We start from the raw sequence: 25,750 nt of genomic DNA, 5'->3' as shown, positions 1-25,750 counted from the left end.
AGCCTCCTTTTGATAACTGGTCGGAGTACTACAGATGCTATTATTTATCACGCATGCCCGATCGGAAACACTGCTCTAACACAGGAGTTGTCACTATATGAACACTAGACACAGTCGCTGCTACTTTGCACAAACGCAGCGTGTTCGAAAGCAGTGTCCTTAGCCACACGCATGCTCAGTATAGAGTAACCGTCGGTACTACGCTTGTAGCTAACGCTCCCCTTTGCAATTCTATGAAAATGAAGGGTTAGAGAGTCTTTAACTGTTCAAGAAGTGAAAACGATCCAAGTCCTCCGTAGACGGACTGCTGGTTATGATGTTAAAAGTTGTTCCTTTTTTGGCACGCACAATCATTCCCTTCACAATTTTGGCTTAAGAGTTTTTGATGAATTCTAAAGCTGCTTGAAGCGCTCCTATGCGATACCATAATTCAATTGCAAGTATTAACTAAATACCTAACTTAATAACTAAATCACTTTTCAAAACTCTCAGAACAAACTTTGTATATCCAAAGGTAGGCTGTGCTCCCACCAATATGTCTGGATTGCTTTCCTACGTTGTGCTGATATTCTTCATGAGATTTTGCTGGATTATTCAAATGGAAAATCTTCTAAAAAGGGCCTAACCTGGATTTTAACCTAAGAAGAACCTTCCTGACTGAATTGGGGCAATGAAAGGCAATTAGAATGCCTGTAGAATCTTGAAGAGCACCTTTCCACCAATCGGTGTTCAGCCTCGACACTGACATGATGCATTGGGAAACTTTCTGTAATATGAAAGATTAGGTTAAGGCTAAATAATTTACGGAATTGTTTTCAAACTAGGATGAACATTCCCCCTAAAAGGCAGAACATACATAAAACTAAATCTGACCCAAACTAAATGGACCCAGACCTGACAGTTGGAGGGTGATGCTTCTTGCAGAGGTGACCAGGGTACCTTTTCTCTTTCTCATGCACAGCCCTTTTCTGTAAATCAAACTCTATTGGTCCGGTTTGGTCCTACTCACAAGGGATCCAAGACTTCTTAATCTGCTCTCAGTAAATTAATTAATGGAATACATATGTTGGCCTCTGATCAGCAGGTTCTCCTCCGTCCAGGGGAACAGGGGTGGTCTACGAGGTTTGGCATCCTTGTGGGTTGAGGTAAAAGGGTTCGCAATTGATGAGCTTTGCAGAGTGACCACATGGGCTTCCCCTTCAACATTTGTTCTGCATTACAAAATGAGTGTGGATGTTGCTCGACGTTTTGGTGCTGGAGTGCTTGAGGCTCTCCCTTAGAGCATGCCTATGGTTTACTATTTAAAGATGTTTCACGTTTCTTTTATTTTTTTTCATCAGTAATTTGGATCGGTAAAACATAGTCCTACGTTATTTGGTGAGGATACAGTCTTCTTGATAAAGACGTAGCTTTTATTTTGCTGTTCCTATGTACGGTCATACTTTGACCATATGGTAAATTATCTCCTAATCAGCGGGGATGGTTGCTGTTCTATCTCAACAGATAATTCCTAGCATTGGGATTCGTGAATGGTTGTACTTGAGCTGTCTCATCAGAAAGGATTGTTGTAGCAAGAAATAAATCTCTTTGCCCATTTGACTTCTGAATCTTAAATGGGGTTCTTAGGAAAGAATGCACGTCAACCTAAATTGTTGTCCATGTTCAGACGCCATAATACAGAAAAAAACACTGCATGCATGTTTCTTAAATTATTGCGTATAGGTTTGCTGTGTTGGTAGGAATGGTAGCTTCCATGGCCACCCCTTTGCTCTGATTGTACGAACAGTTTTTAGACATTACAAATAAAAAAAGCTTGCTTTCAACCGAGTTCTGTGCCCCAGACTATACAAGATTTCGAGTCCTTTGTCAACCGTGAAATGTTTGTAGATGGTTGCTCGGTATTTCGTTGGCTGATTTCTGTGGACTACAAGGAGGGTGCTTCTATGTCCAATGCGTTTCTGAGTAGCATATGTCATATTTTCAACAAATAATGATTTGAGTGAAATCTCTGCTGTTTATGGAAAAAGTAGTTGAATGTCAAATGTGACTCAAGAATAGTTTGTAGTGTTACTTACCTTTTAGGTATCTTGTGCTTGATCTATGACAACAGCCTTAAGCGATACGAGTCCTAATTCCTGGCAAACTATTAAGATGGGAAAGCTTTTTGGTATGGGTAATATGTTCTTCCAGAAGACTCCTCGAAGTAGACCCAGTCTGGATGGTTTTCAGGGAGTTTAGCATGATCACCATACGTTATTGTAGGGTTGACTTTTTGCTTTCATCAAGGGCAGATCAGAATATTTGCGGTGTACTAGTTTGGCTTGCGAGCACACTGATTGCATTTTATATTTCATCTCACATTTATATGGCAAGTCTGATCTATTGTCATTGTTGTTTTGGCCTAGATGTTTACAGAGAACACAAAACCTTGTTTGAATATGCTCACTGGAGTTTTAACTTTCTTCCCTGAACATAAAATAGCTGCCGCAGTATGTAGCTTTATAAAATAACATGAACCCGCTGGTGAGCTACACTAGGAGCCAAGCAAGGTACCCTGACTGAGCTGTGTAGACTACCCTCAAGACTTAATCACAGAAACGCATCACTAGCGAGACCTCAAGATGGGGTGGGAAGGAAAAACAGTTTGGCGACCCATTTGGGAGAAGCAAAAGAGTCACAGTACTCTACTCTGCACATGATTCTTGGTTACTGTATGGAGTGTTACCTCCATGCTGAAATGCTATTCTCACTTAGGAAAGTGCTTTGTATCAAAAAAATAGTCATCACTGTCCATCGAGAACAAAAACGTATTATATGGCAAATCTAATGCACAAAAAGGGTAAAATATGAACACCTTTACACTTTGGTTAAGTGATCGAATCGAGTGTCGAAGGTAAAAAAGTGGATGGAGATTGCGATGCTGCAGTAAAAGATGTCTGCAAAGGTAAAGGTGTATTTTTTTTTAAATTCTAGTGTTTACCCATATACCTCCCTTTTGGGGAGAGGGGGGCTGCTTTAGTTTTTCATTGTATTGTCCTGCTATTTGTGCCACCCTAATGACTGGGCAAGTCCTGTGTTGGGACCAAGGAAATATTCTTATGGTGCTGTCCTTTCAAGCGAACCAGATTTTTTGTGACCACGCTCAACAAACGCACACTCACCACCAGTCGCTAAACCCAATTACTGTTCTGCACATTCCGAGCAGCTTCTGTCCTCTGATGCCTGGGACTTTTCCTGCATGTTTTACAGAAATTAATTCACTGATGGGCACTCGGACGCCACATCCGATGTGAATTCAAGTCCCTCAAGGGCTTGTGCAAGTTTCCTTGGACAGCTGGCTGTGTAGTCTGCACTGTTTGAGATCCTTCGTAATCTGCTGTCTCTACTCAAAACTCCATACTAAATCCATTTTGTTCCAGTGTGTGAGAGGAGGATATGATTTTGACATATGGTTTCTATTAACTAATTCAAATGTGGCCGGGCCGTAGAAGAACCATGCCAAAATAAATTGTGGGTGAACTAATACGAACAACCCTTTAGTTACATTGGTATCTAATCATATTGAAAGGACAGAACGTAGTATGGGAAACTACTATTTTTTATTTATTTTTGTCTTTCACTATTCGGCACTTTCTCCACATCCTAGGACTGAGTATGTTTATATAATTATACCAGTCCTATAATATTTGGCTGAGTACCAGGAAAAATATTGTTGGCTCCAACAAGGTTTTATCTGGGGATGTTGCAACTCTGAAACAGTGACATTTAAGTCACACATACCCCATGGAGGTCTCGGGATGCTAGTAATTCAACAGCATAGTGCAATCAGAGGGTACCTGTTTTTGTTTTTTTGTTTTGGTGTGTACTAACTCACATGCTATTCCAGGCACAGTCCATCTTAAACCAAAGACAGATTTTACCTGTGGCTCTTAAACTGATATTGTTAGTTAACACTCCTTATAGGCCAAACCACTTTGAATTGAACCAGCCTTCCTGCATCCACCCGATTGGGGGGGCCTTCTCTGAGATTTTAGTAAACCTAACAAAAACAGGGCTACACAGCCACAGTGCAAAACTAATGAATAAGGTGGTAAGTCTCAAAAGTAACACTTCGGCAACATTAGTGTATTCTACCTACAAAGCTTTCCCGCTCGTTCCCCCCTTCCTGTCACAGATCCTATCTCTTTCAATTTTCCTTATGCAGTTAATCGCATTGCAGTTCCAGTTCGAGTATAGTTTCTCCCATTTTCATTGCTCAGGGTGTCGTCCTCCACACCAACCCCATTCCCCATCAGTGTTTCTTCAAACCTGCTGAATGTATTCCGAGCAGAAGTCTGACCCATTTTTTTCAATCAATCCAGGGACCCCATGAAGTGCCGCTGTTATGCATTCCATCACATATATGTTCTGGGCTAAATTAATCCACTCCCTCTTCCCTGTCCCCAGGCACGCCCTTCCCGCCAAGAGAAGGCCATGCACCATTCTCGGGAGCCTAATGTATTCTCCCTCATGTTCCTCCAACCTGAACTGAACCAACATAGAGGTCCCTGATCCAACTCAAGAATTCGTCCCAGTAGGTCCGGACCTCAGAGCATTCCCACCACATATGCCAATAATGTGCTCTCGACCTACATTCATGCCAACACAATGGGCTCACATTCTGATACATTCTTGAGTTTAACCGGGTCATATTGCCATCTGCGCAATAGTTTGACAGTGTGCAGTTTATATTGACTGGAAACTGAGGTCTTGAAGACCCCACGACACATCCTCAACCATGTTTGCTTTTCCAAATCCAACCCATGTCCCTTTCCAACCCCATGTCCCTTTCCCATTTCATCCTCAACCTATCCAGCGTCTCCCTCCTTGTGTCCACCAAGGCCCTGTACAGCGCCCGATCACTCCCCTAGACTCTGTTACTGTATCCAGGAGTTTCTCGAAGGATGTGAGCACCCTCTGTATCTTACGCTTCATGCTTCTCTGGTCAGGACCCCTTTCCACTGTATGTACAGGAAGACAGAGAATGTTTCAATCTCAAGGGCCTCTTCCAGTTCCAATATCGTGATATCTCCCACCTTTCCACATTTGTCCAATCCTTTCCAGGCCTGCCTCATACCATGCCCGGAACCTAGCAGGATCCAGGAATACATCCCGACTCCTGGTACCCAGAGATGCCCCAAAGGTGAGGGCCAAGATGTTACCCCGCACATCCCCTTCCCCTGTTGCCAGATAAAATGCCCAGGATTGGGTGCTCATGTATCCTACGTTGTAACTTTGCCCTGGGCACCCAGAACCACTCTTCCCACTGTAGCAGGTTGTAGGCAATGATTGTCCAGTCCCATGCATTGTAGGTCCCTCTGCCCTCTAAGATGTGGAACCATAACCCTTAGCTGAGTGGCCTTGTAGTATAGATGTTTCTGATGCTTGTGAATCTGCTTAGAATCACATTATGTGCATATAGTCCGACATCTAGTGGTAATCGCAGAGTATTGCATCTTTCTTTCGAAGATTGAAGGGGGACGTCGACATGGCCGTGACACTAACACTATTCCTAACGTGACGTGTAGTGTACCCAAAACCCCTCACACATCGAGGCCCAACTAGTTGATTGCCATATGCAGACCTCGCAAGAGTTGATATTGCTCATTAAATACTTCTTAGTCCAAGACCGAATGTTGTCTAGTCTTCGCTTCTTCTCTTCGACTACTTCGTGGACTTGGACGCCAAAGACATCCACTACTGCTCAGCGACTGGTGTATTGATCGTCTGTTGACTGCGTGGCCTGGGCCCTCCGGCCAGTCCCTTACAGTAGGTAAGAGTGGGGCACAGGGTTATTCTTTTTCAAGAATGCATTTCTTTTCCCCTTCTCTTTCCTTCTTTGGTCTTGCTGCTGTCTCCCTCTACTATGGAGAGGACTCCCTTTAAATTTTGTCCATCGTTTAACAGCAAATTCCTGTGGAAGGACACCCATCGATGTTGCAATATGTGTCTACCTCGTGGCCACGACAAGCGTTCTTGGAAGTCCTGCAAGCTCTTTTGTCCCAAGATGTTAAAGGACAGGCGGACAAAGCGGCGGGTGGCCTACGCGTTGCAAGGCGAGAGTCATTCCCCCGTTGGCGCTGTCGCTTCGGATGACTAGTATTCCATCGGCAGCCATGTCTCTGACCTGGAAGCCATGGACCTTTCGGGGGAACCCTCAGGTTCCCAAATGCCTGTCCCAGGCCCCGACAGACAGACCACCAGTTCTGTTATGCGGAGTTCACACCTTGGCGACAAGGGCACACGCGCACCACCACCTAAGTCAAAACACACCTAAGGCTTCCTTGGCAGACACTTCGAAGAAGCGCCAAATGCCAACATACCCGCTGAAAACTTTGGTGCCTCCCGAAACTCAGTCTGGTGCCCTCCGCGCAACCGTCTTCTCGGCATGCGACTAGGCTTTCCTCACAAGGGCGTTTCCAAAAAAAAGCACATGGTTATCGACACGTCGTCCAAAGGCGCACTAGCCTGCAGGCGCGTCTAAACCCAACATTCAACCGTCGAAAATACACAAGAGTCTTGTGGCTATTATTTCAGCAGCGGAAGAGCACAGGGGTACACCCTCCCATCGAGAGGAGTACTCTAAAGCCCCCCAGTCTCTCTCTAGGGCTTTATCGGGTAAATCTTTCTGAACAGCCTTTTCTTCTTCCAGACCCCTCTGCTTCATCCCTGTGGACTAGGCAGAGATTTGAGAATTATATGGACAAGATGGCCCAATTCATAGAATTCTCAGATAAATGCATAACTCCCAAGAGACCTAGGGAGGAAGACTTGTGCCCCATTCCACCAACGCTGCAGAAGCTTCCTATTCCTTCACAAATCCATCAAGAGGAGGACTTTCATTATTCAGAACAAGAAAATACATAAGAGGACAATCCTTTTGATAAGGACACAGCTGACCAGGACCCAGACTGGAATCAAGATCAGCGGCCTTGGCTCTCGCCCACCTCTTACCCCAGACCCAGACATTATTTGCCTAGACCCGCCTTCTTCACCTCAGTGGAGGCAGTCATCGCCAATAGAGGACTAAGTGTCATTTAATGCCATCCTAAAGAGCCAGAGCTGCAGATCATTTTCAGATCGCTACACAGGAGGCTGTCCAGGACTCTGACTTCGTTGAGGACATTCTCAAAGAAAAACCTCCCACTAGTCAGGCTATTCCACTTAACTCAAACGCCTAGCTCCTCCTTTGGCTCCTTCCCTCACAAGGGCAGTCAACCCTCGGGTTGAGAAGTTGCTTCGCCCCTCTCCATTTGACCCAATGTATATTCGAGGTCCTGCCACATTGGACCCGCTGGCTGTTACAACCACCAGAAAGAGGGCAGGGTTGCCACTGTCCACGGCAGAGGCTCCCCTGGATAAGGATTGCAATAAACTTCATGCCCTCAGGAAACGTATGACCACATCTGCGGCCTATTCAACCAGGATCGCAAATAATGCGACCCTTCTTGCTAGTTACAGAGACTTGCAATGCGGCCTGCTCCAAGAAGGCCTTCAAGATTTCCCTGAACCCACGTGATCACATCTCCTGGCGGTAGTCACTGAGGGCAGACGGGTGACCCATAATATATTCAAGAACACATTAGACGCTGCTGAATCTGCGGGACACACTCTAGCACAAGGGACTCTATACAAGAGACCTGCCTCACCAAAAAACTCAGGCTTCCAACCGCAGACTCTGGCTTCCCTGATAGATAAACCCGTAGAGCAGTCCAACCTATTTGGTAAGGCGGTTGATGACACCTTGGAGACGGTGAAAAAAGAGCCTGAGAAGCTGAAATGGCTCAATCAGATTACGGCCAAGCCTTTTCCAACAGCTGGTAAGTACAAACTCTCATCATTCCTTTCGAGTTCAGTCCTTCTCCCGATCTCCCCATGTTCAATATGATGCTGGTGGTACTCCATGGTCCACCGGGCAAGGCTCCTCTTGCAACAGCCAGTATCGGCAGCGCCGAGGCAAGGGTAGAGGCAGGAACGCTACTCCAAGAAGCTCCCCGACCTCCACAGCAAAGTGACTCACCAGTCCGTGTCCCTTCCCATGTCTCCACGGTCGGGGGACGTTTGTCATCCTTCATTCACGCATGGGAAGGGAATCTCGTCAGACCAGTGGTTGCTAAAGACTGCCACCCACAGCTAGTGCATAGAGTTCCACCGGCCACATCGAGTGCAGACGCCTATCACCCACACACCTGCAAATCCTGCTGGAATAGGGCACTGTAGAAGTCATCCCCGTTCACAAGGTAAATTAGTGTACTTCTTGTACCCAAAAAGGATCTCACCATGCGCCCTGTGTTAGACCTGCGTCCAGCGAACAAATATGTAAAACTGCAAAAATTCTGAATGACCACATTCCAGGAGGTAATCTCATTCCTGGTGCAGGGCGATTACATGGCTAAATTGGATATGAAAGATGCTTACTTTGATATTTCAATGTTGCCAGCATACAGCAAGTACCTAATGTTCATGATAGAGGGCATTGACTGTCAGTTCAAGGTTCTACTCTACGCCATTGCCTCAGCTCCACGGGTGTTCATGAGGTACTGGCGGTAGTAGCTGCTCAACTGCGCAGGCAGTCCATTCCAGTCTATCCTTACATCGACGACTGGCTCATAACTGGGGATTTGTACGGAACATGCCTAACAAATACCCAGAAGACGGTTGGTCTCCTCTTCAACCTAGGCTTCTCAATCAACGAGAAAAAGTAAACGTTTTTGGGGGCTCTAATTCAGACCAAAGACTGCCTCGTCTTTCCCTCCAATGAGAGGGTTCAAAACATGATGTTCCAGATCCCTCACTATGTAGCCAGTCACAAGGTGACTGTACGCAAAGCCATGCGACTGTTAGGAATGATGGCCTCCTGCATTTACCTACTTCCACACGCTTGCTTGCGCATGCACCAATGGTGTCCGATCAGCAGACAGTGGGACGATCTAGTGGTTGTCTCTGCAGCCCTCGTTGAGCCTCTGCAGTGGTGGTCAAGGGAAAAACCTCCGCCACCCTCACAGTAGAAGCCACTCTTACCACAGATGCATCTCTGATGGGGTGCGGGGGGTCACCTTAAACAGATGGCACACATCGGGTGGTCTACAGCGATAGCATCCAATCACATAAAATTGCTAGCAGTGTTCAAGGCCCTGAAGGATTTTCTAACGCACCTGCAGGGAAGACAGTTCTAGTCCTCACAGACAGTACTAGAGCCATGTATTACCTGAACAAACTGGGGCACTCTCTCTAGGGATGTTCAAACTGTCACAGAATATAAGGAAATGGGCTCCCAAACACCGTATGTTCCAGGTGAACTCTTATCCTCTGCCGCACATACTCAGCAGAGACTTCCCCCTTCCCGCAAAGTACGAGTGGCAACTACACGGGCACATTGTACTCAACGTGTTCGCAGGCTCGGGCTTCCCCGAGATGGACTGGTTCGCAACTCTGGAGAAAGCACGATGCCCAGATTACGCCTCCAGTTACCCTCAGAACCGCTCCAAGAGGAACCGTCTAGTAACATGGTGAGGGACGTTTGTCTACGCTCCCCCCTGCCCCCCCACCCCCTGATTCCCCTGATCAACAGACTAGTGCATAAGATACACCAAGAGCCAGTCAGGGTGATTCTGGTGGCCCTGCTGTGAGCTGCCCAACCTTGGATCTCCCATCTCATAGCAATGTCATTCTCACGTCCCATGAAGATGCCATGCCCTTACAAAATGCTATGTCAAGACAAGGGAGAAGCACTACATCCATGCCCTCAAGCTCTCAATTTAGCAGCTTGGCTCCTGAGGTCATAGAATTTGGGCACCACCAACTCCCTCAAAGATGTATGGACATACTCTGGGAAGCACAGAAACCTAATGCCAGCCACTGCTACTTCAACAAATGCTAACACTGTCATCTGGTGTAATAACGGCATCAATCCTGTTGATTGCACACTGTTGTCCTGTACCTAATTTACCTGTTCGATTCAGGTCTGGCTTTCAATTCCCTAAAGGTTTCATTGGTTGCGCTTTCAGCGTACACCACGGCCCAAAAGTTTTGTGGTTTTAAATTCCAGTGATTAAAGCGTTTTATGGAGGGGGTAAAGAGGATCCATTCCCCAATTTCAAACTCAGCTCCCAGGTGGCACCTGAACATTGTTCTTACCAGATTAATGGAGCCTCCATTTGAACCAATGCACAAGGCTAGCCTTAAAGCACTCACCTACGAGACAGCCTTCCTGGTGGAGATCACCTCAATAAGGAGAGTTAGTGAACTTCAGGTCCTTTCAGTTCAGGACCCCTTTGTCACGATTCACAAAAATAAGGTTGTCCTGCGCACTCAAGATTTGCGCCTACATTTATATCAAAGTTCCATGTAAACCAGTCCATAGAACTACCCACCTTTTTCCAGAACCCCACTAACATGGCAGAAAGAAGCCTCCACACACTAGATGTGAGGAGAGCATTTCGCTATGATCTGGAAAAGACAAAGCCACTAAGGAAAACAAACCAGTTTTGTTTAGTGGCAGCTAGAAGGGGACCCTGTTTCTAAAGCGGCAATCTCCAAGTGGATCATAAACTGCATCACACTGTTAGACTCTTGCCAAGAGAGACCTACCTGCCTTCACGCCTAGAGCACACTCTACTAGGGGCACATGGGCTACCATAGCATTCATTGCAAATGTTCCTCTGGAGTCCATTTGTAAAGCAGCAACCTGAAGTTCTGTACGCACCTTTACACAACACTACTGCCTAGATACTCGCTCTACGTCTGGTACTTATAGGACAAGCGGTGGTAAGACATCTTTGTTACTGTTCTTTCACACATCCCACCATCATCTCTGGGTACTGCTCGCTAGCCTATGCATAGCGTGTGATTCTAAGCAGATTCACAAGCATCGGCAGACATGCATTACTTACCGTAATAGCATTTCTAATGATTTTATCTGCTTAAATTCACATGCGCCCACCCTTCCTCCCCTCTTGGGGTTAGAAGGAACATAGAACTCTTACACCTTCTCTCTTCTGTACTCGGTCATGGTGACTATAAGGCTCCCTCACGGCAGAAAAAAAACCCAGAGGGACCTCGACGCGTGAGGTATTTTGGGTACACTACACGTCACATTAGGGATAGTGTTAGTTATGCCCATGTCGACGTCCCTTTTGGATCTTCGAAAGAAAGATGCAATACTCTGCGATTACCACTAGATGTCGGACTATATGCATAGCATGTGAATTTAAGCAGATATAATCAGAAATGCTAATACGGTAAGTAATGCATGTCATATCTGGGAGCCCAACACCCCTGCTTTCCTTAGGATGACTCGGAACGTCACTAGAAACTATGGGTTTCTTCCCGTGCCACAGGAGCTGTAAAAGTGTTCCCTTGGTCACCTTGAAATAGAGGTCTGGAATCTGAATTGGTAGATCTTGGGGAGAACCACCATTTTAAGCACATTCAGCTGTCCTTTCCAGTATATGGTCCACTCCTTTCATTTTCTCAAATCTTTCTTCAGGGCAGTCATCAAGGGAGGAAAGTTAGCATCATGCAGACCCTCAAGAACTCTTGAGACATTGATACCAAGATACTGCAAGGATCCCTCGTTGACCTCCATTCCCAGTGGGGAAAAGCACCCCAAATCATTGTCCTTATTTCTATCTAGGGGAAACAGTACCGACTTGCCTTTATTAATTTTAAAGCCTGCCATGTGCCCATATTTCTTTCGCCCCACCGCTGTCAATAGGTTCAACAGGTGGAGGAGCATATCGTCTGCCTACAACCCTGCTTAACTGCTCACCAACCCCAATCCCTTAAATTCTACAGTCTTTGCTGAACATGTAGGCAAACGGTTTCAATGAGAGTACAAAAAAGAGTCTTGAAAGAGCGGGCACCCCTGTCTTGTCCTTCTTTTCAGGTTAAACTCACACAAGTATCTCCCGCTCACAGCCACACATGCCCTAGGGGAGGAGTAGAGTGCTTTAATACCTTGTACTTGATTAGTACTGCCTCTAAATGGTCCCACTCCACTCTGTCAAAGGCCTTCTCGGCATGCGAAGAGAGAAGATGGGGTCGCCTTCCTGGCTCTGTGCCTCATTAATCAGATGTAGCGTCTTCTGCATGGTATCGGCCCCTTGTTGCCCCCTAACAAACTGTTCCGAATGGACCAGTCTCGGCCAGTGTCCTTCCAGCCTTGCGGCTATTAGCCTGGCATACATTTTTGCGTCTATGTTCAGTAGAGAAATCGGATGGTAGTCACAAGCCAAGGGGTCCCTGCCCTCCTTCCGTGATGAGAGCCAGTGTAAACGTCTGGTGCTTTCCGTGTGGTCAGGATATCGTTAAACCATGTTGTCAGAAAAGGGAGCAGAGCCGGGAGGAAGGGCTTATAAAATCCTGATGTGAACCCGTTGTCTCCTGGAGCCTTACCCAACATCACTGCCCAATGGCCATCCTAATTTCATTCCCTGTGATTGGAGCTTCTAGGGTTTCTGAGTCTGCCAGATATTTCCCGATCTACTCATTAGTCGATGTCCCTTAACTCCTATACAGAGCCTCATAAAACGCTGCAAATGCTTCCTGAATCCCCTCTGCTGAATCCTCCAAGACCCCTGCCCTGATTTCAGCGCCCCCACCCCCCCCACCACCGCTGCAACCCACCTTTCCGCACGCTGTCCCCGTAACCTAGCTGTCGGGATGTCCCCTTTCTCATACAACTTCTGTTTCAAAAATTGTATGTTGCAGACTATCTTTACTTTATTTGAGTCTCAATTCCGCCCTCACACCTCTTGCCTCCTGAATTAGGTCCTACTTTCAGTGGTAGGGTGTGCTTGCCTCTCCAGGGACCTTATTATTTTTTCCCCCCTCATTTCCCTTTCAATGAGGGGTTTGTTCCCTCTTCTTGCGAGCCCCTTCTTGCTACATTCCATGTAGCCTTCGCCGCATCGCAGCCGTTGTCCTTTCGGACCTCCCCAGTATCATTAATCGCAAAGAATTCTGTGATGGCCTTCTCCATCTCTTCCCTGAAGCATGGGTTCTCCCACAGAGACTCATTGCACCTCCACCTTGAGCCTCTAGGACAAGGGCCACTCCTCAATATCAACCAACACCATGTCATGGTCAAACCAACTAACAGGGTGGATTGCTGACCCCACCGCGAGTCCCACAGGTCTCTGGAGATGTATAGGTAGTCTATTGTTAGGGTCCCATGTGGGGCGGAATAGGTGACCACCCCCCACCCCCGCAAACCCCCAACGTCATGTGGATGTACGTGCTGCTATATATCCTGCATCCCCTAGTGATCCTTTGTCGTTCCCAGCTCCCTTTCCACCTGGTTCTCGGGCTCATGTTCCCCAGGGTGCCCGGACTGTCTGTATAAACTGACATTGCTCCAGACATTAGTCTCCTCCCAGTATAAGGTGCCCCCGGGCCTTCATTATTTTTCCAGGGTTCTCTGCAGGAACCTCTGTTGACCCTGATTAGGGGCGTATATAGTAGCAAATGTGAGTCTGTGTTTTGTGTTTTTTTTTTAAAAATTTTTTTTAACCAGACCAGAGATGGAAACTGCCCCTTCCCTCCACATCGGACCACACCTTAGTGATCTGTGGTATCTGGTCTGCTTGTGTATGCAAATTCGGCCAGCTTTGTTCTAGCAGCATGTAACATTAGGCCGGGGTGGGACACTCTGGCAGGGTCCTTTACCCCATGCGTCCTTTTCACCCGAGGGGATGATTTGTATGAACCCTCACCCGTTGACTAGATCCCCCTCAAAGGGAGACAATCAAGCTATCTATCGTCCAGGAAAAGTCTATCTCTGCCACCTGGTGGGGGTGGGGGGGGGCTTAAGGGTCACTGTCCCGTGAGTCAGGTGGGCACATGCCCCTTTCTCTGGGGGGGGCCCCCCCACACCTTTGTAACATTCCTCAAGTTACAGGTCCTCATGGAGGCGGGCACACACCTCAGTACTGGGGGCCCATACTCTCCCGTAGTATCCCTTCTAATATGGGCCGAGTTTGGGATCACTTGCAGGGCCCAGGGTTCTATTCGGCACCCCAGTCGTCAAAGTCCGTTCCCAATGTCAGCCTGCTAGCCTGGGCCCTGCCGCAGTGCCAGGAGGACCGCCCACAGGCCACAACGGATTTCCAGCTCTCAGCCTGCAACCTTCCAGCTCTGGCCCTTCAAACCACTGCACAACCACTTGACTCCAACTTCAGGAAGGCAAGGGCACACCGTGTATTGGGGACCACACCTCATGGGTATTGCCTTGTAAGGCTGGAGCACTGTCCTGTTTCCCAGGCCGTGGTGGTCATCTAAATGAGGGCACTCCCAGAGCACGTTTGCCCCCTCCTGACTCCCTCCAGGCTACACCTATGATGAGGTACTTGCTGTCATGATCATATCCAGGGTTTCTGGTTTAGATTCAGGAGTTCAGGCCAGGCGGGATTCTTTGTATAGATCTGCAGGCTCTAGATGGGTTTTACCATGGCAAACATGGCATTCTCATAGTCCACAGTATTAAGTTAACCATAGACTTCCATAGAAACTCAATAGTATCCCACTATCCCTAAAATGGCCGCCCTGTGGGTCACTGATGAGTTAAAATAGAGAACCATACATTGGGCATTGATGGCTATGTAAGCCCCGCCTCTGCAGTAAAGTGTGCTTCGCATTAGGTTTGCTGACTGCGTACCGGCGCAAAGCTCAAAGAACCTGTAGAATAAAAGAAATGAAACGTTAATAATCTGATAACTCACAGAATATCAACAGATGACAGACTAGTAACACCTGACCAAAGTTTCCGCCGCTGCAGTCCTCCAACAGCAGATTTTCTACTGTCATAGTTCAGTCATCAGGCTTCGTACTCGGCTGCAGCAACATTCCGAGATTTTTCCGGCTTCCGAAGACTTGATAGTTAAATAACGAACATCGCAGAATTAAAGTGCAGCGCTCCCACTCCCCCCGTCCCCCGCCCCACCTTCCGCAAAATACGTGCGCATACTTGCCACAAGAGAAAAACCTTATCTGGTTACCGAAGGCACCCCGTTTTTTTAGTGCGCTTCACTATCTCAAGCGCGCAAACGTACCTCAAGAAAAGGTTTTCATGTTTTTTTCTTGGTAACGCTGACTTCTTCAGTGAACCTGGAAAAGGAGAAAATAATCTTAAATCGGCAAGAGAGATCTCTCCAACTTTAGAAAGTTATTTTCTCAGAGACATCTGCCCCCCCCCTTTTTTTCCTGACAAACTTTCATCACATAATAAGACGCTTACCAGAGTTCAACAGCATCTTGGTCTTCTGAAACTCAACATTTGCGCGCCCCTTTGTGATTGCGGGATGGAGAGCTCCTAAAACGCACGTGAGGAGAATGTGGGCCTTAGAAATAAAAGGGGAGCTTTTTCCAGGTGGAAGGCAGGGGAGAGCCGTAGTAGAATTTACCCTTCATATTGATTACAGTACCTCCCTTCTTGTTATCTCTTTCATGACGGGGGAAAAAAATCCTTAAAGAACCAGTTCAGCGGATCAACAGGGCTTTTGGATCATTACGCTCCTGTGGCGACAAGTTAAGCGTTACACTTGCGTCGTATATCTTTGGTCCGGCACCCTGCCCAGAGAGAAAAACTCCTCCGAGGGTTGTTTCACAACTCACGGTGCTAAGGCACTACACCAGCAATCGTGCAGGGCGAGGCCGCTGATATCCGCCCTGGTGTCCTAGGTCGCTGTGAGGCTGCCAAGTTTCCTCTCCACTTTGCTGTTCTCCGTTGTGCCAAATCACTCCACTCGCAGTCACGCAGGGAAAGGGTGTCCGCATCAGGCCCAGTGTCCTGGGCCTCGGTGAGGCTCTGAAGTTTCCTCTCTGCCTTTCTATCCTCACTCGCGCCCCCTCACATCACTGACAGTTACGCAGAGCAAGGTTCCGGCATCCGATCCGGTTTCCTTGGTTGCAACGAGTCTCCAAGTCTCCTCTTCACCGCTCTATCTTCGCTCTGAGGTGGCGAGGAGAAGATGCAGTTCACAGCGGCCTTCCACAACTCAGCCTACCAGCAAACGTCCCTGGGTAGGCTTGCTACACAGAACTGTACTTTCACTTTCTTGCGCTGCAGTCTGCACGACAGTGCATGGCTCCTATGCGGCCAATCTTCTCGATTTATGCGCCAGATGCATCCCCGTTTCCTCCATCCACCTCTGCAAACTTTTCCACATGGGGTGGGGCGGGTGTAAGTGGGGGCACACTTTGTTTTCCAGGGCCTGGACAACGGAGGAACACGCTCGGGTGGCCTGCATCCGCTCCTCCTGGTGGCCAGTCCATTTTATTTATTTTTAAATAAAGGCATAGAAGCAGTGCCCCACAACTGAAGGGAAAGAACTGCTCATCACAACCTTCTTAGGCAACACCTGATCAAGATGTATGCTTTTATATTGTTTCCGGGTGCAAGAGACAAAGGAGATGGTGGAGGATTGATAAAAGCAGAATAATCTGTTATCAAACCATTCACCTAGAGATCCATTATGGGGGCGGGGGATATTTTTAACTGTCCCAAGCTTGAAGGACCTCCATAATTTTTATAAGTGGAACCCAATAAGGCTGGTCAAAGAATTGTACGCACAGGGTGCCAGTAGTTGAAGAAAAGTGGCCATCCGTACTATATTCTCCATTGGAGCTCTGTATGTGGGCCACCAACACAAATGATGAGTAATAGTGTGGTCTATTAAATGCAGCCAGTAGGCCTAACATGAGAAACACAATTTCCCATGTCCTGAGGTGCAGCTAGCAACAATAATATAGCCTTTTGCATGGTACTGGACCTTGCTGGTAATAATGGAGGTGTTTGAAACTTTTATTAGTAAATAGCAAACCTTTCACTGTGCATGCCTAGCCTTTGCGTACAGCATTACTGCAAATATGTACTGTGCTTATGGTGACATGCATCATTTTTGTTAGGGAGATTTTCTTTTGCCCAAGTAGGGGTGGTGGCGAGACCACAGACCGGAGTCGGTGGCGGATTGTCGGTCCGAATAACGTCACTGAGACCACAAACCACGCAGAAGAAGAGGGTGTCCTTGAGTACAGTGAAGCACAGCAGCACCAGGAGAAGGAGAGTGAGAGCAAAGACACCAATGCTGGAGAAGAGGTGGCATAGCAGGACGCAAAAGAAAGGAGACCCTTGGACCAAAACCCTCCGATGGTGGTCCCCCGTCAAGAACGAAGGTAACAAGGTGAACGGGAGGTGTGGGGAGACTCAGAGAACCAATGTGTTGTACAGTGACCAAAAGTATAACACAAGTAAGAGACAAAATGGGGTCCGGGTGAAGAAGGAAAGTTCAACATCCCATTCCAGGAGACTAATGCAAGAAGTCATGAGACTATTTGCGAATTGTATATGCGACTGGTACTAGCAGTAACCAAACGAAAGTCCTTCTCCTGACCTAAGTTGGTTTACTCTTCATGGTAGGGTCAGTTTAGGGTAGTTCTGAACAGCAGACTTGTTTCTTTGGACATTCACGACTGACAAACCAGCACCTCAGTTAATCTAGGCAAGGACCATCCATAGTCATGGGGGAAAGTTAGACCATTTACATTTATTTTAATAAACAAGAGTATATCATGTCCTCTGAGTGTCTGTTCTTCTTTTGACCTGCTACCACATCCTTCATACTCTCATGTGGCTCTGGCACTCTGTGGCCCTCCCCCAGGGGACATGATTGCAGGAAGACCAAAGTTCAACCGCCTGGTTGCCGAAAGCCTCCTGCCCCTATAAGAAGTGCATCCATTAAGACTTCTGTGAGGGTCCCCTCGTCGTGTTTTTTCCCCTACAAGCTAAGATCTCTGGAGGCATCCAAATGCAACTGTGGATAAATGACCCTGAACCTGTGACCAGATCTGACACTGCAACTACAACGGTGAGCCTTGCATCCCCCAGCATTTTACTGTTACCTGGGACTGACACTGGGGGCAAAGGGGATCTGAGATTACTTAGCTTGGACTGCATTGGGTGTAAAGTCCTGCTCCTGGGGCTAACCCAGGATTTTGTCTGAGTCCATACTTCTAGTTGACCTCCTGAAGAACACCCTCTAGAGGTGGTAGTCTCTCCTCTTTTCACTGGAACTGGTCCTCATTTTTGCATTGCACATGTCTGTGTATTGCATCTATAAGAACTGTGAAGGTCAGCCTGTGTATTGTGCTGAGATAAATTGCAAAGAATATTCTTCTACTGCTCCTGAGGAGTGTTGCGGGTTAGCCATTGCTTCACACTTGTAATTGTTTACAGGGTAGCCAGGTACTGCACATAGATGGGGAAGCTAGCTTAGGCGTAGCAGACAATAGACCTAGGATGATAGCAAACACATCACACTTAGATGAAATACGCGGTTGGCCAATTTGTTGCACCTAGAGGATGTTGAGGAGAGCCAATGTCTTGCATTGTTTAGTAATAACACTCTAACTCCATCATATCCACCATCCATTACATAACTAACTTGACGCACACACACACACACACACACACACACACACACACACGTGACCATTTTTTTCCAAACTGAAGCTACCAACATCACAACCTTTCCCTGTCATTTATTTATTTAAATTCTTGTTAACGCGCCAGATGGCCCAAAGGCCTCAGGCGCACAAAAATGACAAACTAAGGCATCGGAAGAAGTGTGTACAATATCTAAGCCTCAAAGAGAAAAGTTTTCAACTTCTTTTTAAAGTCGGCAAGAGACGTGGTTGTTTTCAAGTCCAAGGGGGATAGAATTCCAGGTGGCGGGAGCAAGGACATCAAACATTGTCTTCCCAAATTTGGCTTCACAAAATCTGGGTCGGCAGAGCTTCGCCTAATCGGGTGACCTGACAGATCGTGAAGGAGTGTAGCATTGAATCCACTCAGCAAGATAGACGGGTGCTACAAGGGTCTGGCACTGAAAAGTGAGTGTCAGAATCTTAAAGATACAGTGCTTAACAGACAGCCAGTACGTTTTGTCAGGCTTCAGTGATGGACTGCCATCTGGGAATTCCTAGCACTGCTCTAACTGCACCGTTTTATGTGACCTGGAGGGTGGCGAGATTGGACTGAGCAGTGCCGGCCAGAAGACTATTAAAATAATCCAGCCTCGAGTAGGCTAGTGCAGTGGCTAGGATGGACATGTTTTTGACCGAAAGAAAGGAACACATTTAACCCAACTGTTTGTTAATTCAGCCACAAGAGGCACAAATTCAGCCACAAGAGGCACAGATCTTGTTGTTGCCTCATGGCGAGCTCGGTGTCAAGCATTAACACCAGGCATTTTGACACTTTAGCTACAGGAATGGTGACATTAGAAATGGGAAAGGTGAGATTATGATTGGAGGCAGTGATGAGGATCTCAGTGTTATCTGTGTTAACGGCCATAGAATTCACCACCATCCATGAATGAATGATGGCAAATAAGGCATTAATGGCCTGGGAATCCTGAGCATAAGTTCCTGAAAGTTCAAGGATTACCTGGGTGTCATCGGCATAATTCGTATACTGGAAACCCAGGTCATCGAGCAACATAAGGAGAGGGAGAAATGAACTTACTTAAGAACGGCTGACCATTGATGGATTGGAGAAAAATGAAATGGATGTCTAAAACTCGTTGATTTTAAAAGGGGCAGGACTTGCTTTAATTTGGTACAGTTACTTACAGAAGAGCTGTATGCAAAAGCTGTTTTTGCCTATTTGAAGTAGAATTTGAGTAGGACGTTGTAAAGAAACATTTGATGGTGTATTAAATAGATATTTTTAATAACTAGCTTTGGAGAGTGTTCTTCCTGGGCTTTTGTTTGATGGATATAAGATGTCTATGCTGTTGCATATATGTCTATTCAACAGCTTCTGGTTATGCGAGTGAAGCTTGTCATTAGCTGTATGTTGTAGCTTGCACTTACAATAAAACTCCAGCTTAGAAATCCTTATGACGTTTCCTAAATCGCCTCCTCGGGTAATTTTGCTGTCGACAAGTGGGAGATGTGGGATTTGTTTGAGGGTTTGATCAACAAAGCCTTGGTGACAGCGGCTAAGCAGGTCTTGGGAGTATGGAAAACTAGAAAAAAGCTGAGGGTGGAGGACTGGTTGGATGACTTACAATTTTTATCCAGATATGAGAAGTTGAAGCTTTTGAAAGATGCGGAGGACTTTGACTTGGACATGTGGGCCCCCTTAATGATGAATATGGCTGGGGAAGAACCTCTTGGTTGGGTTGTGCGTGGGGGACTTGATGTAGGGTTGGTTATGAGTGCGACTGAGTTTTTTCTTTTCCAATCATGTCTTTGTTATATTGCAGATACCTATTTATAGCTTGTTTAAAGGTCCTACCAAGGTGACCTTTGCATTGATTTATGTATTTTGTTCCTATGTTTGAGTTAGGTTTCATGCGAAAATGTAGAAGTGGAGCGATTTTTGTGTATGGGAAATAAAGTTCTTACATTTGGAGCACACATAGTACTTTTTCAGATTAGATTATGAGCTTTTCTATGCAGTCCTGTGCACTTTACCTCTATTTTCTTGTTTTGATTTACAGTTAAAGGGGCTCTACCTCTCCCGAACACTGCAGCCGCGAATCATGTTTTTGCAAGGAAAGGGCTTATCTGATTTGTCTGGCCTTAATACTGTTTCTCAATAATTGGCCACCATGTTTTTTCTTGTAAAATGAGGAATCCGTGCCCTGAATGCTTTAAATGGTAAAACATGCTCTAGGAGCAAGATAACGGGTTGGAGTGGGGGTTGATTGGGGCATTTCCAAACTAATCAAAACTTGAAGGTATTTGCTCATGTTGTGTTAGATACCTGTTAAACTTTCTGTATGCTCCTGCGCCAAAACTAGGGCTTAAATGTGGTGAGCATGTTGCAACAGGTGGAGCCTGCGTGTTTAAGCATATAAACTTATATTTGTAAACTCTGCTGTACTGCCAGGGAACCGTCAGCAGTACATTTCTACTAGAGGACGACCTGCTTTATATTGAATGGTTGGCATGCAAAAATCTCTAACAATATGCATGTAAGAGGCCCATAGCATGTTTTGAGCTGGAGAGTGAAGTTGTGCAAAGCAAACCTAATCGCTATGGTGAATGGTAATATTTTAACCATAATCCAATGTATATGGAAAGTGGTGTTTGGCATATGAGGCACCTGTGCTGTGCACATGGCTATCTTAACACAGTTTATTTCTTTATTTTAAGGTAATTATGACTAGGTCAAATCTGATGGTTTATTTTTTTTATTTTTTAGTATGTTCAAGCTGATGCTCCTACCAGTAAAGCCTTGGCTGGGCTTGTCGTTCAACTTTTGCAATTCCAGGAGGATGCATTTGGAAGACATGTAATCAACCCTGCATTTACCAAACTCCCTGTGAGTATATTATTTCACGTCCAGCATTTCTTGCATGTTGGTATTATCAGATTGTTGAATTGTCCCTCTAAAGATAATCTGTCTCTTACATGTAGCCTTTTATTATTTCTTTCTCCTTCTGGAACCCTTACACTGTGGATAAGGGGTGCTGCTTTCTTGTTCTAGAAACTTATTTTTATCTTACAATTAAAGTCTTTGACAGCTTGCTTTTTGAAGTTCAACTGAACTCCTCTGGTTTGAGTTGGTTCATGGTGTGCCTGATGGTAGGTGTATGGGCTAGGTGCAAAAACCTATAGATTGTCCTGTTAAATGCTGCTTGCTGTTAAATGCTGCTTGCATATTCCTCTTTACCAAAGTGCTAAAAAGATGGTTGTTCTATACTGTCTCACTGGCAATTATTTTATCCAGCTTCGTATAATCGGGTAAGTCTTGTCTTTGGGGACTTGGGCTTGTCTCAACTTGAAGTTTCTTAGCTTTGATCAAACTTGTTAAAGAATTGAAATAATTTTCAGAAATATTAACTAACAATGTTTGCTTCTTCCCGGTGCCTCTGAGTGATCATATTAACCCATTAACTGCTATTGCCAAAAATCTGCAGTCCAAGAAGCCTGCCAGGTTGACTACATTCTCCCTTGTGATAAAATTGATTTCACTTTAGTTAAAACTGGCTTTTAAGAAAGATGATCTACACATTTAGGGCTCACTTAATCTAAACACTTCACAGAACAGGAATAATTTGCAGACACTGAATCTCATCAGGAGTTACTTGATTTAGAGCCTGAAAAATATGTAATCCCTCAACCCCAGTCTTCTCACCAACAGGCACTTTTTTCTATATTCAGACCTCTTGCAAAAAGCTGCTTAACATTTGTTTTTTTACACAGAGTATCCTGATGAAATAAGGACTTCATAGATGGCGTTTTAGAGGGGAAAAAAATGGTGGTTCGTTGCTTTCCACTACTATTGGCCATTAAGAAGAGCGTGAACCCTTTAAGGTTCTTTGCCTGACACACCGGGCACTCCACAGGCAAGGCACGGTTATCCTTCTGGAGAAAATCTCTGCCTACTCTCTAACTAGGGCTCCTTGCTCAGCGAAACTGGATCTCTTGGCGCTTCCTTGATTGAGGAAGGCCTCCTTAGGCAGCGGGCCTTTTCGGTGGCTGCCCCTCCCTGCCTTTGGAATTCACTCCCTCTCAGGTTAACCAAGAATTTCCATCACTTCATTATCAAAACCTTCCTATTCCCTCAGTGATATGTTTCAGGCTATTGATCCCTCAGTTAAAGATTTTCCACTTTAAGCGCCAGGATACCCTTGGGTGATGGCGCTCTATAGATAAACCTTTAACATACCATAACCCATCGCTAATTAACTGGTCTCGATAAAACCCGTTGACCCAAGAGAAAAAACACAAGCCCTCAACAAATTCAAACCAATATACATCACAGGACGACTGGCACCTGACTCTCTAGCGGTCACTACCACTAGAAAGTGAACCTATTCACCCATGACAACACAGAATAGTCCCCCACCAAACGAGCCCCCTCTTCCCTCCCCCCCCCCTTCCTCCCGGAGAAAGAAAGGCGGATATATAATTTTGGACGAAAGGCTGCAACCTTAGAATAATCAACGCAACCGCACTATTGTCCAGATAAAGCGGGGCACAGTGGGATGACCTGGAGGGCTTGCTTACACATGTCGCTGCAGATGTACAGGCCACTCTCAGGAAAGCTATTGAGAAGTCGCCAAACGCTATCAAATGCCCTTAATGCGGCGTACACAGTAGGATGACAAATTGCAGGGGCAAGAATGCTAAAACGCCATGCATGGCTGAGAGGCTCAGGTTTCGCGCCAGAAACTTGGCTACATTACTAGACCACCCCATAAGGGAAGTGTACCTTTTTTTTTTTTGATCCGACTTTAGAAAGAGCACAAGAACCATGACGCACTTAAAACACTGGGTCAAATGTCAAGGTTTTTACAATCTGGGGGGGGGGGGCGGTCAAACAAGCTAAATGTAATTTTGTCCCAACACCTTTGCTCAACCATAAGGCCAGTTCAACGTAAATCGGAGCCCCATATTTTTTTTAAATTTAAAAAAAAAAGTTTAGGTAACCCGTAGCGGAATGCTTACCCATCCAACTCTAGACAGCCGCATAGAGGGAAACCCATTGGGAGAGGACCAGCCTCTAGAGGCGCGTCCTCTACTTCAAAACAATGAAAGCAGCATCCATGTCTCCGCTCAACCGTGTTCATTTGCCCACACATGGGAGGGGGTGGGTTTTAATCAGATCAGTGGATACTGAACACAGTACAGAGGGGTATTGCATTGAACTAATAGGATAGTCAGGAAATCTACATTCCACCCAAAGGAAAGCTGCCACAGTAACACAAGGAACCCCTATAAAAGTAAGTTGAGGCTCTTTTGCGAGATGCCATCGAGGGAGTCGAGCCACATCGGGTATATCTGGGCTTTTATTCCCTTTTTGTTTTCTTTCTTTGGTAATAGGAAATCATCAGACCAATGTTGGACCTGAGGCCACCAACAAATACGTAAAGCCCCAAAAGTTCAGGATACCCTTAAAAGAAATCTTCCCTCCTCTTAAAAGGGCAGTGTTTATGAGAACACTAGAAATGAAGATGCAGATTTTCATGTTCCTGCACAACGGAAATTCCAGAGATTCAAGATCTGAAAGATACACTACCAGTTAAAGGTACTGCCATTTGGAACATGTCAGACTCCGGTTCCACCTCCCCTTGCTCCTAACCTGATTCTTCAGAGGTTTGTTTCTGGAGAAGCGACTTAGTCTTAGGAAGCTCCTTCTTCTGAATTGGAGTCTTTTTTCTTTAGGGGCACAAACCTTCTTCTCGTGTAACTAAGGGGTTTCCCCTCCGTAGGCCACCTTGACGGTGAAGGATAACTGTTTTGGAGGCTCCCAGGGGGGGGGGGGGTGAGGCCAGCCTCCCATCCAGGGAAAAAGCCAAAAGGCTGAAAAAACCCTGTGGATCTTGATTGTAGGAGATTAGGTGTTCAGTCTTTAGGTTCCAAAGATGAGTGATGGAAACACCTCTTGACAGCTGAAAATGCCGAATGATGACACAGAAGGTGGTTGATGGGTAGATCGGTGGAATATATATGCAGGAATTCAGAAGTGGACCCCTTAATATCGGCAATGGAACATGGAGTAACAAGATTCCTTCATTCCAGAAGAAAGAATCTGGACACAGAGAGGCATCAAAGAATTGCAGCTAGAAGATTTATACAGGAAATGTACAAAAGTAACTCATATGGATTTATAAACCAAAGAACAGAATGAAGGACAGCACCCAGGTGGAAGAAAGGAGGACTGAATATAATGGTGCTGAAATTAGACCCTAGAGCAGAGAAAGCCGTGTTCCCAGCTGCCTGCAGAGCCGGTAACAGCAGGGTACGCAGAAGTAGAGGAGATGAGCAATAAGCAACCGCACACAGTCAGAATGGCTGCGGCAGAAGGAACGGCAGAGCAGCCAAGAGGGAGAATGCAGCGAAGCCGCGTACAGGCAGAAGGACTGCGGGTGAGGAGCCGAGACGGCAAGGTGCTGAAGCAGTTAAGGCTAAGAATAGAGCCGCATACGGGTTGGGGAACCGCAGGCGGAAAAGTGGAACGGCGGAGACACCGAGACAAAGTATGCAGAGCAGAAAAGACTGAAGGGGCGGGGGAACGGAAGGAAAGGGATAAGAATACTGCGACTGGTACAAGGCGGCACAGGCAGGATGTAGAAGGCTGAACAAACGGCTAAGAAGCCCGAAGGAAAAAAACAGCTAGCACTGAGAGCTACAGAGCGTTCGTGTGAACAAGCACAGATGCAACGCACCGATTCAGGGGGGCGGAGCCAGCACTTATAGAAGACTCCGCCATGTTGGTTGAGGACTAGAGCGTTAAACACAGCTAGTACCTCCAACGGCTCCTTAACTTCCACCCCTGATTCCTGACAGAATAGCACTGGCTACTCATGTATTCACAAAAGTGCTTTTGATAATTGCAGTTCACCTAAGCAGAGGGGACATTCTTATTTACCCTTAACTGGGTAGTCGCAGACTGACTGCCAAAAAAAATTCAGAAAACTGTCGACTTTTCCAATTAGGTTTCACCATAGACACAATTGTCAAGTTTGGTACCATCACAGAAGAAACAATTCCTGGAAGCAATCTCTATTCAAAACATGCTGTCTCTTCTCCAGCCCCAGAAAGGTTACAAGCATTTCTTTTCCTAATCCCTTGCTTCAAAACAGAAGCCCAGGTAACGGAGAACAGCCAGGAAGGCGCTTGCTGTGTGATGGCCTCATGCATCAACATAGTAACGAATGCACAACTAAATAAGCGAATAATACAACCGTGGCTA

General features: G+C 46.2%; 1 protein-coding gene across 2 annotated transcripts in view; it reads left to right on the top strand.

The window, feature by feature from the left end:
• Positions 1–25,750, top strand: part of SMARCC1 (SWI/SNF related BAF chromatin remodeling complex subunit C1) — a 1,286,593-nt gene that overhangs the window by 16,834 nt on the left and 1,244,009 nt on the right. For both annotated transcript variants that reach the window (XM_069645843.1, XM_069645841.1), the window contains exon 2: positions 21,251–21,370. In XM_069645843.1, coding sequence (XP_069501944.1) covers positions 21,251–21,370 — 120 coding nt within the window. The remainder of the gene's footprint in view (positions 1–21,250; positions 21,371–25,750) is intronic.

The sequence above is a fragment of the Ambystoma mexicanum genome, chromosome 2p (genome assembly GCF_040938575.1).
Source record: "Ambystoma mexicanum isolate Mex_15411 chromosome 2p, UKY_AmexF1_1, whole genome shotgun sequence".
Taxonomy (NCBI): Eukaryota; Metazoa; Chordata; class Amphibia; order Caudata; family Ambystomatidae; genus Ambystoma; species Ambystoma mexicanum.
This window is presented reverse-complemented; position numbering and strand designations above follow the sequence as displayed.